Genomic DNA, 17,384 nt, shown 5'->3' on the forward strand with positions numbered 1-17,384 from the left:
AGCAACTTACTCTCATCTGCAAAATGGGAGCAATTGAGAGGGACCCAAATCAGGGCAGGCTGGAAAGTATGGAGATGTGCTCTGGAAAGGAAAAAGAAGAAGGCATGATGTCGAGGGATTGTTATCAGGATTATGATTGACAGTGGAGAGTGCTCTGAATCCACTTGCTTAGACCCAGGACTGTCCTTGATTTTGTCCTCTGAACCTGAGGCGCCTCATCTGTCTGTAACATGGGGACAGAAACATGACTTCATATGGTGGCTGTAAGGAGTCAGTAAGACACTCATGCAGAGAGCGCAGCACCATGCTGAATGTGTGGTAAACTCCATCCCTGGAAACTGCTGCTGTTCCCATTCCTTGAGTTGCAGAAATGACGCCCGGGTTGGGAGTGGCTGGCCCAAGGTCACACAGCGAGGAAATAGTAGCAGACGCTGGCCTATTTTGGCTCCCTCCTCCTCATTGGCAGTTGTCCTCGATAGTCAGCTGCTAATTTCCTCGCAGCAAGGTAAATGAAATAAATATACCCCAAACCACTGAACTACTAGAATGAGGTTCGAGTCCAAGTATTGTTTCCATGGCATGTACTCTGGCATGCATGCATATGTGATTTGTTTAAAATCCCAGCTTTGAAGTGTGAAGGCTGAGTTGGCAAACGATTCTGCCCAGCACCCATCCTCTGTAGACTGTGCTCACCATGTGACCAGTGTGAGCTTCCTTAGTGTAATTTTAAGGGAAAGGCTGCCTTCTTTTTTTTAATTCATTAATTCATTAATTCATTTTTTTGGAGAGGTTTTCGCTATAGGGCGCATGCGCTCGCCAGACAGACAGAGAGAGACATAGAGACAGAAAGCGAGAAATCACCCCCCCAGGGGGGATGGCCACACAGCAATCCCTTCTCCTCCATTCTCCTCTCGGGATGTTGAGCACGCACACACACGTGCCCGGCGTGAGTTTTAAGCCACCAGGTCCGGGACGCGAACCGTGGTCGACTACATGGGAGTCCAGCGACATAGCCATTACGCTAACTGCTGGTTCCCAGGGCTGCCTTCTTGATGGTTCATGAGATATCTTTGGCGGGACCATGATAGAGTAGATGATGCACTGGATTGAAAGCCAGGATTCCCAAATCATTACAAATTTCATAACAGTAACAGGAAACCACTTCTTCAGAGCTTGCGCTCTGCTATTACTAAGTTTCTTAAATTTGCTATTTCATCTAATCATTCCACTTATCTAGCGATGTGGTTGTTACGAATGACCTTATTTTACAGATAAGGAAACTGAGGTTCAGAGAAAATAAAGAACTCATCCAGAAACACATTGATAGAATCAGGAAGGATCTTAAACTCTTCTCTCTGCAATAGGCCAGCCAGCTATCCCTCAGGAAGCTCATGGAAACCAGATATTGTCCCTGTGGCAACTCCATTTATTCATCTGTAAAAATGGGAACAATTGAACTTAACCTTGGTCAGAATGATGAAAAATATAACAGTAGATGGGGATGTTCTTTGGGAAGGAAACGGAGAAAGATTAAGTGTTGTGAATTTGTTAATATTTTGATTGACAAGGAGGCTGGCCAGTAGTTTAGTGCTAAAACGGGACACTGTGCAAGCCTAACACATGGGAAGGTCCTGGGTTCATATCCAGAGACCTCCCTGAGTACACCAGGCACATATGTGCCCATAATCTCAGCTGGCTGCGTCTAGGGGTGGCTCGTGGCTCGAAGATCCTGTTGTGGGTGCTATACTCTCTCTGTCTCTCTGTTTCTGTCTCTCAGCATTCAGTGAATATTCTTGTATCTCCATAGCCAAGCCTCTTCCTAATTCCTTCCAAAGATCAAGTTTCCTTTCTAGGACAAAGATCTAAGAGGGACACAGCACCCCACTTTCCCATGCACCAGCCAAGACCCCTTACTGCTTCTAGAAAGCATCTGAGAAAGAGAAGGCAAGCTGAAAGTGGCTCAGGAAATGCTGAGAGCAGCTGCAGGGTGTGGCTTGTTGCTTTATTTCTGTTTTCTTTTTTCTTAAATAAAATACACCGAAGATCTAGTCTAGTCTCTGTCCCTTGGTAAATTCTAGCCTAAGCCAGTGTCTGGGGGAAGTGAGCATGGGAGGTCTGGCCTCCCCAAGAGCTTGCCTTTGAGTCCCTCCTTTCACTGACATGCAGAGCCCAATACCAAACCTGGACACTCACGAGAGTTCTGGAGGTCCCAGCTGTCTGTGCTTCTAGCTAAACAATGAGCACCCTGGGGTCGGTGGGACCCCAGAAGAAATGGAGCTCTGGAAGAGTTAAGGATGGAAGGAGAGGGTGGACCAAACCTCCCCTGTAGGGAAGGGCATGGTGGTCTCAGATGGCTGTCCCTGCAAACCGGAACCCAGCAGCAAGATGCTGAAAGGCACTCAGCCAGTCGGCACACAGGCCACACACGGCAGAGAAATGACACAGCACGAGGGCGATGCATGAATACACAGAGAGAAACACACACACACAGCGACGCCAGATGGAGAAGGCAGCCCGGGCTGGGCCCGGGTTTTCATTATTCCCTCACCCACACAGAGGGGCTGGTGGAGTTACGTAATGCAAGCTGCAAAGGGGAGGCTGAACTTGCTAACCAACCCCCCACCTGGAGGATCCAGAAGGTGGTACCTCCTCCTCAGGGGTGCTAGAGGCGGGGGGGGCCCACACCCCCCCCTGCTCTTAGTGGCAGCAGGAGCTTGTCAGCTGCCTCAGCCCTGGGGTGACCCTGGGAAGTCTCTAAGAGGGAAACAAGAGACTGTCAGTTTGTTAGTCGTGGCAGATGGGGGCTCCCTCCTTGTGCTAAAGCATAGTGAGGATGCTGGCAGGAAGGTGCGCTGGATGGAGATCGAACTGGACTTGAGAGGGTGGAGATAGAGGGCTCTTGGAAGCCCCTCACCCATCTGCACCCTCCCCACAACCCACAGATACCCTGCCCCAACCCAGACACCACAGACACTTCCATAGCTACACACAGCCCTGTACACATGCTACAGGTGCACATGCCTTACCTCGGCCATAGCAGCTCCAGCCACCACCACCCCGCTCCCCGTTGGCCTTGGTGCTCCAGTCACACCCCATTTTCTTGAACTTGAGGGCGTCAGTGACTTGGAAATTGTCAGTGTTTCAGGGAGTAAAGTTGGGAGTTGAGAAAATAACTAGAATATAGATTTGAAATACAACGGTATACATTTAAAAGCTCAGACTCAAGAGTAGGGTCAACTCAAGTTCAAATCCTCTCTCTTCTGCCGTTCTTTATGTGATCTTGGGACCTTCCCACACTTTGATCTCCTTGTCTACTGAGAGGTCACCTTGAGGATAAAAGAGGGGAGATATCTGTCTATCGAGAGAGAGAGAGAGAGATGGGAGAGAAATGCTCAGTGTCTGCTGTGTTTAGTCTGCAGTGTGGGGGAGGGCATCTTCAATTCACGAACATTCACTGAGAACCTACTATGTGCTATGCCAACCATAGTGTATGAAATCCATACTTCCTGGGGTTTCTCTCTCAGGATTTTCAATGTCCCATGGAGCACATCCACAGTCTTGTGAGGCCACCTCTTTTGTGCTTATAATATTTACAGGGTGGCCAGGTCTATCCTTTTGAACTTGGAGCAAGCCAGACATCTACAGAAATGGTCCTGTAGACCAATGGGGATCCCTCATCAGCCAATTCATGGGAGGCAGCATCATTCCCATTCCAGTGGGTTTTTTTCGGGGAGGTAGGGGTTTGGAAGTGGCTGGAAGGGAGGCCTCAAAAGCCATGCCAGCTGAGCTTTTGAGTGGTGAATGAGAAATACTCACACAAAACAGAGAGCAAAAGGTGGTGTGACAGGTTGGAGCAGAGACTTTGTGTAGTGGGGAAGAAAAAAGGACGGTCGCAGAATTTTTTTAAGTTTATTTATTTCATTCAGAAGAGAGAGAAACAGTACCCCCAGCTGCATTGCATCGCTCTGTGTGTGTGTTTCTCTCTGTGTTTCTCACACCATTGTCTTCCCTTAGCCTCAGCCAACCAAATCACAGACACACACAAGCCTGGAATGTGCAGCAAGGCCCAGGAAGCAAGCCCAGGACCTCCTCATGTGGGTCCAGGTGCAGTACCACTGCACCACCCTCTGGGCCAAGAGAGGTCTTGTGATTCTTGCCATTTGATTTCTGAGGCTGCCTGTCCATGATTTCCCCCAGAGAGACCCTTTAGTCTCTCGGCTTTGCTCAGAAGGTAAAGTAGGCAGTTTGCAGCAGAGTGGGGAAGATGTCCTCCTCAAAGAAGGATTTTGTTTCAGGTCAGCTTCCAAATCCTGGAGTGTTTTGTGACCAGTCTCGTCAGTAGGTATGTTTTGCATCTTAGTTTTAAAGGTGGTGTTGGGCCCTCCACTCAATCTCTCTTTTTTCTCCTTTCCACCCCCTCCCTTATTCCTTCTCTTTAGCTCCGGAAGCTCGAGATCTGATCTGAATCTAACGGGCCGGCGACAAGCTGCCTGGAGAATACTCATGTCTCTCATGCGTCACTTCTAGACACATCCACCAGACACTTCTCCCCAGTCTGCCTGACCTGTTGCTTAGGGACACGTCCCACCACTTCTCTTGACATCTGCCTGGTCAACCATCATTTACTTAGAGAACAAGGAGGGAGGCAGACTCATGAAATCATGCCACCTAACGGCCGAATGGCCCTGAGTGGGTGACGCCAAGTTGACGTCAAAGACAGAAGACTGAAGCCTCTGCAGCGCCCGTCTCCTCAGCCTCTTCTCTCGGCAGAGCCCAGAGCCTGGCTCCTCCTGGCAAGATCACCTTGGCTTGAAATATTTTGAAGTCTTTGGACAGGATCCTTGAACTAGGCACCATGGAGGATCACGTGTTCAGTGTCCAGCAAATCCAGCCCAATGTCATTTCTGTCCGCCTCTTCAAACGCAAAGTAGGGGGCCTGGGATTCCTGGTAAAGGAACGGGTCAGCAAGCCACCAGTGATCATCTCCGACCTGATCCGTGGGGGTGCCGCGGAGCAGAGTGGCCTCATCCAGGCCGGGGACATCATTCTCGCCGTCAATGGCCGGCCCTTGGTGGACCTTAGCTACGATAGTGCCCTAGAGGTGCTCAGGGGCATCGCCTCTGAGACCCATGTGGTTCTCATTTTGAGGGGCCCTGAGGGCTTTACTACGCACCTGGAGACCACCTTCACCGGAGACGGGACCCCCAAGACTATCCGGGTGACTCAGCCTCTAGGTACCCCCACCAAGGCGGTCGATCTCTCTCACCAGCCACTGGCCAGCAAAGAGCAGCCACTGCTGGTAGATGGGGCCACAGGTCCCAGGGGCAGAGTTCAGCATGCCCAAGACAATGGGCAGGAAGCCAGATCACTCACCCATGCCAATGGCCTGGCCCCCAGGCCCGCAAGCCAGGATTCTGACAAGAAAAGTGCCCGGGTGGGCATCCAGGGCAGTGGGGAGAACAGTGAGCTGCTCAAGGAGATAGAGCCTGTGCTGAACCTTCTCACCAGTGGGAGCCACGGGGTCAACGGAGGGGGACCTGCCAAAGCAGAGATGAAAGACACAGGCATCCAGGTGGACAGGTAAGCCCCACTGTTGTGTGTGTGTGTGTGTGTGTGTGTGTGTGTGTGTGTGTGTATACATGCATGTGTGCAAGAGAGACTCAACTTCACAGCCCAGAGCCGACCTGCGCCGTCTCAGGCAGCTGCACCTGCACGTCTACTTGACCATTCTTGATCTTCCTCTTAAAATTAAAATTGCAAGAGGCAATGGGCAACATTGGAAGATGTATCTCTTCCCATGAAACCCAGAACTAATTAGCACTCACGGTAGTGCACATGGTGTCTTCCATCCCAGGAACCCCGCTAGGAGCCCTCCAGAGTGGGTGATTTGCAATCCATGTATCATAAGTGAGAAGCCAGGTTCAGAGAGGGGGGCCTTTCCTGAGGTGGCCCTGCAAGGGAGAGGCACGTGTCCATGGCAGACTCAGGTGGTGGTTCACGTCAAGGCTCTGGGGAGAGAGGGGAAGAGCTGAGCCCTGCACCACCCTCAGCCTAAACCAGCTTTCTCCTCCCCATAGCCAGTCCAGGTCAGGAAGGTTGTAAAGGAGGGAAAGGGCATGTAAGGATGGAATTGGCCCCGACTCTCCCCCAAACTGCAATCTGCTTGGATTATGTGGGATTTGAGGCTAAAATTTTAAAGACCTAGGTACCAGCCCCTCTTTGCCAGATTAACATTTCTGATTCTCTGGGGAAGGAGAGCTGGCAACAGTGGGTGATGCTTACTCCTTCTCAGCAGTTAGGCCCGGTGGTTGGAGAAGAAGGTTGGGAGATGAGAGAGAGAAGTCTCTCTCTGCCCCTTTCATAGGTCTGGCACTTAGCCTTCAGCCCCTGATGCTGCAGGGTAGGTCTAAGATTACCTAGAGAGCTGTTTGGGCCTGGGGTCACCCAGATTTCCTAGGAACCCCTACATGTCCCAAGAGCACTTAGAGGTCTCCAAGAAGCCCCTTGGGGGCCTGGATTTTTTAAAGAGGTTTTTGCCTTAGGGGGCATGCACTCTTCAGAAAGAGAGACAGAGACAATGAAAGGGAAAGTGAGAAATCACCTCCCAGGGGGAATGACCATGCCACAATTCCTTCTCCTCCATTCTCCTCCTGGGATCTTGAACATGCGTGCACACTCACCCAACATTTTCAAGCCACCTAGTCCGGGACTCAAACCCCAATAGACCATGTGGGAGTCCAGTGACGTAACTGTTGCACCATCTGCTGGTCACAGGGGGGGTCTGGATTTTTATGCATTTGTTTTTAAAATGATTGTCATTCTATACCATGTGCCAGGCACTGTTACAGGCTCTAGGGGTAGCGCAGTGCATGAAACAGATCAACTCCCTGACTGTGGGACATTTTCAGTATAGTGGGGAAGATGAACAGTGAATAAGATAAATAGGAAAAATATGTAGTATGTTAATGATACACACTCGGATATATTTAAAGCAGGGAAGGGGATCAAAAGTGTGGGAGGAGGGGGAAATTTTAAGCCGAGAAGGCGAGTCTCACTAGGAAGGCCACAATTAAAGACCTAAAGGAGGGGCCAGCAGATGGTGCAGGGGTTAAGATGCTGGACTCCCCTAAGGCCAACCACAGTTCAAGTCCTGGACTTGGCAGCTTGAAAATCATGCCTAGAGTGTTTGTGTGCATGCCCGAAATCCCAGGAAGAGAATGGGGAGAGATTCCCACCCCTACCCCACCCCCGTCTTTCTCTGGCAAGCCTACACTCCATAAAAAAAGAAAATAAAAGAAAAAACCTGAAGGAAGAGAAAGAGGGAGACTGGCAGCTCTCTGGGGAAAAGCATCCCAGGCAGAAGGTACAGCCAGTGCAAAAGCCCTCAGGTAGGAGTGTGCTGGCTTGTTTGAGGAATTACCTGGGACCCAGTCTTCCTCCCTGGTGGGGCAGCCCAGCACTGGAGGGCCCCTCACTCCATGGCATCCCACCTCAGCACACCATTGCATCCTTGCGTTTTCCTCACTTCCCACCCCTGGGCAAAAAGTGGGCCAATTCCTGCAAAACCCTAGTCCCCTCTAATAGGATGATGGGCTCTGTCAGAAGCCATTGAACAGAGGAGAAACGAGGGTCATTTACTGCCCTAAGCCCCTGCCCTCCAGCCCACTCTCTTTTCCCTCTGACTCCTGGGAGTCTCTCCCACACCTAAATCCTCATCTCCAAGAAAAGGAAGACTGGGAGTCTTGGCCCTGATCCTCAGGGCATGGGGTGACCCTTTTAAGAAACAGATGCTTGGAGGCCTCTGTTGCCCTAGGCAGCCACTTCCAGAAGTGGGTGCCAGGATCTGTCCTCAGGATTCTCCTGGCCGGTCAAGATGTGAGGCCAGACTCACCCTGACTAGCACCAGAGGCTGCCTAAGCTGGAACCTAGTACTCAGGGGAGCTGCCACTTGCTGGGGTCCCTAGAGCAGCACACCCAGGGTGGTAGTGCCTATAGACCTTGGCTTATCTGTCTTCTGGGATTCAGGCTGTCTCATTCAGTGGACATAGATCCTAATGCAGCTGTAGGATCCAGTGTCACGTTGCAGGCGTTGGCCTTGTTGCCAGGAGGCATTGGAAAGTGGGCCTCCCCGAAGATTGCCCTTTGACATGCCCTCGGCCCCCCTCCTATGCGACCCTCCCTATTCCTCAACCACCTCGGAGAAGAGCAATAAGAATTGGGGACTCCTTCTTACCTTATATAGGCATAGTCCCCTTCCCAAGGCTGCTGACTATCCAATGTTCCATACTCTTGACTATGGTTTTTGGGGGCCCAGAATGGGCAGGAGTGAGTGTGAAAATTCCTGAGGTCTAATTTCACTCACAGCCTCACAACCCTAGCAGTCTGAGTGTCCAGACATGAGGTAGAAAAGTCCTCTAGGGATCCAAAGTTGGGATCTGGGCCCTGCCCCTCCGTGGAGCTGATCCTAGATCCTGCTAATGCTTGGTACAGGATGCTAGACTTGGGTGTGACCCTTGGTGTGGAGGGCTTTGACCTGAGCGGCCTCCAAGCACCATCTCGGGGAAGCAATCTCCTACCTTTGTCTCCCCAAGGATGAGGGTGGGACTAGTCAGTCTAAACAGATCGGTCCTGCCCTACCAGACCCATTTTCCTAACTTGAGCTTCATCTAAGCACTCCGGCCTCAACCATGAAGGTCCACCCTCTAGCCATGCATCTCAGTGTTGCATCTGATTAGGTCATTTGACCAAAAACAGCAGAAAACACTCCCCCTCCCCCCCCTCGAGGAGGTAGAAATGGAGAAAGTAGCCCAGGGCAGGTACACGCTCTATGAAACCCACACAGCCGAGTAGTTCTGCTGGAACAACGACCAATGTGAGCGATGCTGAGTAATACTGCATGTTCCCCTTGGTGCAATGGTCTACACCCATGTCAGACTTGAAACCCCCTCCCTCCCATTTTTAATAACTTATTTCGATTCATAATAGAGTACTTGTGTGAGAGAGAGGCAAAGAGAGAGGACACACTACCCCCAACAGAGCTAGGTCACACAGCAATCCATTTTCCTCCGTTCCTCTATCCCATCAGAATCCTGGGCATGTGCACATATGCCTGATGTATTTAAGCCACTGAGTCAGGATTTGAATGAGGGTAGGCCATGTGGGATCTGGCTCTGTCTGCACAGTGCTTATCCACTATACGATAGGGTTGACCTTTATAAAAAAAAAAAAAACTTATTTGTTATATTGTTTTTCTTTTTCTTTTTTTTTACTCATCATATTGTGTGTACATGCATGTGAGAGTGAAATAGAGGGGAAAGGAGAGAGGACGCCTTCCACAGGGTCCCCTCCCTCCAGTGCTCAGCCTATCAGACCTTGGGCACTTTTGTGCATGTCTGGCATGTTTTGTGATGCCCAGCATGGTATTTGAACCATGATCATCACCACGTTGGATCTGGCTTCTCTTGAACGGCACATTCCCATTCCATCACAGAGTCAGCCATCATAAATATTTGCAAAAGCCCTTTATACTAACCAGAAGTCAATGCCCGGATAGTTAATAACCTAGTCACACTTTATATTTAATCAATATTATGCCCTAACTATAAATTAATGGTGATAGAGCATAAACATACTGATCATAGAAGAACCTGTAATCTAATATATCCACTCTTAGACACAAGTCCAGGGGAATGGTCAAATGTTTGCTTCTAAAGTTAGGATTGATGGATGAGCCAACGGTGTGGTGGTTAAGGCCCAGGCTCCTACATGGCCAATTATGTGGTTCAAGTCCCAGATCCAGTGGCTTGAAAGTCATGCCAGGTGAAAGTATGAGCATGCCCAAAATCCAAAGAGAAGAATGGTGGAGAAGTTACTGTGGTGCAGCTATCCCCCTAGTAGTGTTTTCTCATTTTCAGTCTCCCTATCTCTGTCTCTCCAGTGAGCACACATGCCATATAGCAAAATTACAAATGCCAAAAAAGCATAGAATTGGTGCAAACATGACAGCATCAACTGCAGACTGAACAGGTGTGTTGTTTTGGCACCTCAGAGGCCACCAGCTGCATCATCTCAGTGATGCAATTTTCCAGAATGGTGAATGACTCCTGATAAAATAATAGGTGCATCAATCTTTCTTGGTTTACCCAATGGCTACATGCACGGAAAATTCAGTAAACTTCAAGTCATACAAGGGACTTTCAAAAGTTCGAGAGAAGTAAATTAAAGTACAAGGTTACTTTAGTGCCAAAGAAAAATGAAATCCAGATATAGTGTGGGTTTTTTCCAAAATTTTTTTTATTTTTTAATTTGCATTTAATCACTATATGTCTTTATAGTGTATAGCATTGCCTTTTCCAGAATGAATATGGTGCATATCAATCAAGACAAATACATTATCATATACATTATCATCCGCAAATAACTTTCATTAGCGTTCATGTGGTTTTTTTTTTTTTGGGGGGGGGGGGTTTTGCTATAGGGCATGTGCGCTCACCAGAAAGAGAGAGACAGAGAGACAGAAAGCGAGAACAGAAAGCAAGAAATCAGCCTCCACAGGGGAGATGGCCACACCACAATCTCTTCTTCTCTATTCTCCTCTCAGGATTTTGGGCACACATACACATGCGCCTGGCATGAGTTAAGCTGCTGGGTTTGGGACTTGAACTGCGGTTGACTACATGGGGGTCCAGTGACATAACCATTATGCCATCTGCTGGTCCCATCATTAGTGCTTTTCTAATATGTATTCTCCATGAACTTTTTGATGACCCCTCATATTTTTAACACAAGAAAAGTTAGGATCTCATCCAAGGTCTTCCTTGTGTTTTTTTTTTTTTTTTTCTCTCTCTCTGTCTCTCTTTTTTATTTCTAGAGGGCACATGTGTGCACCAGAAAAGGGAAAAGAAAGAGAGAAAGCACCCCCTAATGGGGCATGGTCATACTGCAATTCCTTCTTTCCCATCAGGATTTTTGGCACACATGCACGTATATCCACCATGTTCATCAAGCCACTGGAGCCGGGATTCAAACCACAATGGACCATGTGGGTTCTGGCTCCCTTAACCACTGTGCTATGGGGTCAGCTCTAAGCCTACTTTTAACTTCATCCCTGGTATTAATGGGCATCTGCCACCTCTGATGCCACCTCCATCTTGCCAGGAACACTCCTTCCCATCATTGTAACAACCGTAAGTGCCCTCACAGATTGCCAGTGTCCCAGGGGCCAGATGGGGCATGGCAGTAAAACGTGATGTTCTCTGAGGTCAACCCACATAGGAAGGTTCCATGTTCATATCCAGAGACCTCCCTGTGCACAGTGGGCACACACATACCCATGATCTGGGGCTAACTGAAGCTGGGGGTGTATTGTAGCATCAAGGTTTGTCGGGATTGCTGTCTTTCTGTCTCTTGTTTATGGCTGATATAAATAAATAAAACTGAAGAAAATAAAATAAAATAAAATCAGGCCAAACCCATAGCTTAGGTTAAGGGAGCTGGATTCCACATGGCTGATCACAGTTTGATTCCAGATCTGGCAGCTTGAAAAACATGCTGGGTGTGTGTACAAAATCCTGATAGAATGGAGCAGTAGAGGTGAAGGGATTGTTGAGGTGTGCTTTCTCCCTCTCCCTTTCTGTCTCTTTCTGGTGAGTGCACATGTCCTTTGGCAATTAAAAAGAAAAGAATCAGTGTCCCAAGCCAGGCATCGGAAGCCTGAAGGCAGAATGTTCTTTGGGCCTGGCAGGCCTGGAATGATTCTGGCCCTTTGTGACCCATAGGTGCCTGGGAAACCCTCATTCCCCCAGTGACCTCTTCATACAGGCTTTGTGTTGGGGTGGGGATCGGCCCTGGCATCCTATACACTGGATGAAGAGTGTGCAGCTCAAGTAACCTGCTGACTTGGGTGACAGGGAGGCCCACCAGGCCTGGAGCCCCAAACCCAAGGTACGCTCACCAGCCCATGGCTTCTGGGGCCAAGCAGAAGCTGGACAGAACCATCTTCCATTTTCTCTTTCCTTCTAGAGACAGACTAGTTCTCTTTGGCTCTCTCTTCCATTTCCCTTCTGGGCGTCTCTGTTGTTTGGGGGTCAGGACACTCAATTTGGGAAAGAAGTGATGTTTACTCTAGAGGCAGTCTCATGCCTCTTTCCATCCCAAGAGGAAGGTGCCCCTGGCAGGTGGTGGCTGTGTGTGAGGGACAGTGAGGAAGGGAGGTGGTGCATCGGGGGCTTTTGACACCTCTACACTTAGGAGCGGTCACTTTAAGATGCTGCATATTAGAGAAAATCCAGGTTGCCCAGCTTGCTGCCCTGAAGGAGGGTTCTAAAGAGGCCAAGGTCCCCGGTCCAGCATCCATCTGGACCAGCAGACCAGCCTCACCCCACGCTCTGATAACCCCTCCCACAACAGTCACCTTTCTTCTGAGATTGTGTGAATTCTTCTTCGTAAATAGGACATGTATGATTTTAGCCCATTTCTATAGAGGAGGGAATGGAGGTTCAGAGAAGTGAAGCAACTTTCCCAGGGTCACACAGCACGAGCGCCTAATGCTGTCCTGGTTCTAACTAGGAGTCCGTGAGTGTCATTCCAAGGTAGAGCAATGGAAAAAGCCCACCAACTTCTCCACCCCAAATTACATGTAAACAGTGGCTTTTGACCATTTTTCACGCCAAGGTATACGCAGAGTCACATCAGAAGTGAGAAATGAGTAATAAGCAAACAAATGCATGTGATCTAGGTGGCAATATATGCTATGAAGGAATCAGCACAGAGATTGGAAGAAAAGAGGCTTGAGGTTGGGTGAATATCAAATCAGAGTCATGGGGTGTGGAGGCCTTTTGCAGAGGCTGCATTTGTACTGAGGCCGGAAGTATCTCCACCGTGGGAAATCTAGAGAAGGGTGTTCCTGATACAGGGCATAGCAAGACCATAGGCCCTGAGGCAGGAACCAGGTCTGGATGCTCAAGGAACTACAGGAGGACCTGTGGGGCGTGAGCGCCTTGAGGGGGTGGTGGGGGTGGGGGGACAGTGAGATCAGCAAGTGGGCGGGGCCCTCGGCCACACTATTGCTACTATCTTCCATGTCCCTGCCTGAATTTGCTCACTTGGCTGTCTTTTTTAAATTTTTGCTACAGGGCACATGTGATTGCAGGGAGTTGGGGGAGTGGGGTGGGGGGACAGAAAGAGAGAAAGTGAGAAATCGCCACTCGGTGGGGGTTGGGGAATGGCCATGCCTCAATCCCTTCTCTTCCATTCTTCCCTTGGGATTTTGGGCATGCACAAGCCGTGCGTCTCGGACTTGGATCTCACAGTTGGCCATGTAGAATCTAGTCGCCTTAACCTCCATGCCACCTGCTGGTCCAATTCTTACCATTTTCTTATGGCCGCTGTAACAAATTACCCCAAACATGATAGCTTAAAACAACATACCTTTATTCTCTGGTCGTTGTGAAGGTCCCAGCGCTGAAGGGCTGTCTCACTGGGCTAACATCAGGCTAACATCAAGGAGTTAGTAGGGTTGGGTTCCTTTCTAAAGGCCCTAGACACGAATCCACTTCTTGTCTTTTCTGGCTTCTAGAGCTTCATTCCTCGCATTCCTTGGCCCCTGGACCCTTCCTGCATCTTCAAAGCCAGTAGTGTATCATCTTACTTCCATCATCTTCTTTTTTAGCCAATCCTTTCTGCCTCCCTCTGGTCAAGACATAGTATTACATTCAGGGTCCACCCAGTTAATACCAGATAATCTGCCCATCTCAAAATCCTTCACATCCATCACATCTGCAAAGACCCTTTTCCATACACGGGGACATATACTGGTCAAGCAACTAGAGCCTGATGTCTTTGGGGCCATTATTCACTCTGCCTCACTCATCCAGCCAACACCATTGAGCAACACAGCAGCCAGACCCAGGGCTGACCAGTGGCTGTCCCCGTCCCCATCCCCATCACAAGCTCACTGGACAGTCCAATGAACCTGTTTCTACCCACCCACCCCACCCCGCCATTTTACCTCTCACCAGCTCTCCATTTTAAGGGATTCCCTTGGTCTTTCTGGACTTCAGTTTCCCCATCTGGAAAAATGGAATGTGGACCAGATAAGCCCTAACATTCCTTCTAAAACAGCCTTTTAAATCAAAATTCGCAACGGGTTAAGGATCACATAAGTTGTATTTGTTTTTTGCTTTTTTTCTTTTTTGGAGAGGTTTTTGCTATAGGGTGCATGCGCTCACCAGACAGAGAGACAGAAAGCGAGAAATCCCTCTCCCCCAGGGGGATGGCCATGCCGCAATCCCTTCTCCTCCATTCTCCTCTCGGGATCTTGGGCATGCACACACACGCACCCGGCGTGAGTTTTAAGCCACCGGGTCCGGGACGCAAACCGTGGTCGACTATGTGGGAGTCCAGCGACATAGCCATTACGCTAACTGCTGGTCCCACATGAGTTGTATTTAAACTGCAGAATTTCCAAAAAGGTGAATTTGTGATAAAATAGAAAAAAAACAAAAGACCAGCAGATGATGTAGTGGTTATGTCACTGGGCTCCCACGTAACCAACTGCAATTCAAGTCCTGGACCTGGCAAATTGAAACTCATGCCAGGCATGTGTGGCACGTGCCTAAAGTCCCAAGAGGAGAATAGAGGAGAAGGAACTGCATTGTGGTCATCCCCCTTGAGGAGCGATTGCTCACTTTCGCTCGCTCTCTATCTCTCTCTCCCCCTCCCTCCCTCCTTTTCTCTCTCTGTCTCTCCAGTGAGCACACAAGCCCTATAGCAAAAATCTCTCTTTAAAAAAATAGATAAAATCTCACATTCAAACTGGTTTCCAGCACCTGCCTCCCCCCTAAAAAAAGTCAGAAGAGCTGTTAACATAGAATCCACATTCTGACAAGGAGCTGGGAAAAGGCTGCCATGGGCTCTTCAGGTCACCAGCACCCAGACCCCTAGGTTCCCATTGTCTTTCCAGCCTGGCTCTGCAGACATGCAAGTCTGAGACTCCTGTCCAGCGTTGGTGGAGTTAGTAATTGAGAATATGATAGGGCTAGCCCCATGGCCTAGTGTTTAAAGCAGCCAGGTCCCACATGGCTGACTGCAGTTTGAATCCTGGCCCTAATACCTGACAGACATGCCAGGTATCACCTGTGTGCCCGAAATCCTGACGAGAAGGAAGAATGGAGGAAAAGGGATTGCAGCATGACCATGCCCCATGAAAGGTGCTTTCTCTCTCTTCCTCCTTCTCTCTCTCACTCTGTGTCTCTCTGGTAAGTATACATGCCGAAGGAAGGAAGGAAGAGAGGGAGGGAGGGAGAAATAAAAAAGAGGGTCAGCCCATGGCCTGGTGGCTGAGGTAGCTGGGTCCCCCATAGCCAACTATACAATTTGAGTCCTAGACTCAGGACTTGAGAAATATGCTGGGTGTGTCCCAAATCCCAAAAGGAGGGAGAAATGGAGGAGAAGGGATTGTAGCATGACTATACCCCATGGGAAGAGCTTCGTTGTTTTCTTGTATCTCTCTCGCTCTCTCCTTATCTCTCTCTCTTTCTCTCTCTCTCTGTCTCTCTCCAGTGAGCACACATGCCTTGTGGCAAAATTTTTTTTTAAATAGTAAAAAAACACGATAGTGGCAGAGCCCAAAGGCCCTCACTCACTTTGCGACAACAGCATTCATAATAGAATTCTATCCTCAAAAACATACTTTTCTCTTTATCAAGAACTCCCCCCACCATGGCATGAAGATATGTAGGAGGAAATATTTGCAGAGACCCCAGAGCTGTTCTTCACAGCCCCTAAGTCTTCCTACCTTAACTCGGCCACCAGTATTCATGAGCCAGTGGAGGCAGAAACCAAAGGTAGTTGGAATGTGGAGGGCAAGGAGAAGCAGAGTCCGAGGGAATGTGGTGCAGGCTGAGGAGTGCTCAGGGCTTCCTGCCAGCACCAGCTGCTCCCACAGCCTCCTTGCCTGGTTGGTCCAGAGAGGTGACAGCCCCCGCCTCCCTGTGCCCCCGCACACAGGCCTGGCCCACCTGCTTTCCTCCCGGGCCCTGGGGGTTGGTTGGTTGTCAGCACCAGCCGACTCTCCACATACAGGCTTCCTGTGAAGTCAGGCACGGGACCCCTGCCCCATCTGTGCAAGAGGTCAGGGAGACCTGGCTCCTAATCGCAGGAAGTCCTGGTTGGAAGGATTTGGCAAAGGTTCTCGGAAGATTTAGAGATGCTAGACTGACTCTTGGCTTGGGGATGAGCATCCAGCTAGCAAAGTGGAGGAAAAAAGGATTTAATTTAGTTGTTGCCAGAAAGCGTAGACAATGCTTGCCGTGTGGAGGCAGAGCCCCATACCTGGCCTTATAGGGGAACAGAACAAGGAAAGCAAAAGAGCAGGGGGAAGGGCATAGAGGAAGGAGAGTGACAGGGAGAGTGGTGCTTGTAACCAGGAGGAACCTTGCTGTCTCCTGCTAGAGTGTGGGCTAAGGAGCTCCCAGGGAAATGGGGCTCCTAGTGGTCTTTGGACAACTTGGGGTGCTCTGACAATGCAAGGTCCAGGTTTCCTCCTAGACCCACTCTTTACATTCTCCAGTGGGTGGGCTCATGAGTCTGAATTTTAACAAGCCCCTCTAGTGATTCAATTATGCCCTGAATTGGAGAACCGCCAGACGTAACCATGCAATAGCTCTGGCACACTGCTGCACTAAAATGCCAAGTCCTTGGGTAGGAGGGCGGCTTTTCCAGATAGGCAAGGACACCTGAGAGGAGGTAGGGTGGGAGCCACTTGGTAAAGGTGAGTTCCTCAATCCCATCTGGGTGCTAGAGACGAGTGAATGGCCCTCACAGACCCTTGGGCAGGCACAGAGCAAGGATGGCGTGGGGAAGCGTGAGATCAGCATGTTCAGCCACGCGTGTACCAGTGCATCACAGTGGGAACCAGTGCATCGCAGTGGAGACCAGTGCATCGCAGTGGGGACCAGTGCATCGCAGTGGGGTCCGGTGCAGTTCTTTTCCTCCCAGGAGACAGCTTGCAATGTCTGGAGACATTTTTGTAGTTACAACTTGGGGAGTTGTAACTAGGTGGGTGCCACCATTCTGCAGTGCACAGGACATTCTCCGCCACAAGGATTTCTAGGCTCTAAATGTCTATAGTGCAAGGCTGAGAAACCCTTACCTAGACAGATCACTCCAGGCTGTTGGGTAGGACTGGGACTCATGATTACTGACAAAGGAAGGTCACTATCCAGTTTCTCAGAGGCCGCGAGATGGTCCTGCTCACCTCCTTCTGTGACTCTTATGTGTATGCGTGCGTGCGTGCGTGCATGTGTGTATTTTAATGAAGAAATGATAAAATAGTTACCAAAATTACATTTCACAGATGATTACATTCAACATACCCACCTCGT

General features: G+C 49.5%; 1 protein-coding gene and 1 long non-coding RNA gene across 2 annotated transcripts in view; one reads left to right on the forward strand and one right to left on the reverse strand.

Moving 5' to 3' along the window:
• Window positions 1-4,425: 4,425 nt before the first annotated feature.
• NOS1 (nitric oxide synthase 1) overlaps window positions 4,426-17,384 on the forward strand; it is a 121,641-nt gene continuing 108,682 nt past the window's right edge. Inside the window, 1 exon segment of the mRNA XM_027773089.1 lies at window positions 4,426-5,580. Coding sequence (XP_027628890.1) covers window positions 4,856-5,580 — 725 coding nt within the window. The 5' untranslated portion in view covers window positions 4,426-4,855.
• On the reverse strand, window positions 13,474-15,860 carry LOC102480266 (uncharacterized). Its single transcript, XR_335027.2, has 3 exons — window positions 15,797-15,860; window positions 14,009-14,069; window positions 13,474-13,689 (listed from the first exon to the last, which is right to left on the reverse strand). It is a non-coding gene; the product is annotated as an uncharacterized LOC102480266 (long non-coding RNA).

Source organism: Tupaia chinensis, unplaced genomic scaffold, assembly GCF_000334495.1.
Source record: "Tupaia chinensis unplaced genomic scaffold, TupChi_1.0 Scaffold000320_1, whole genome shotgun sequence".
Classification (NCBI taxonomy): Eukaryota; Metazoa; Chordata; class Mammalia; order Scandentia; family Tupaiidae; genus Tupaia; species Tupaia belangeri.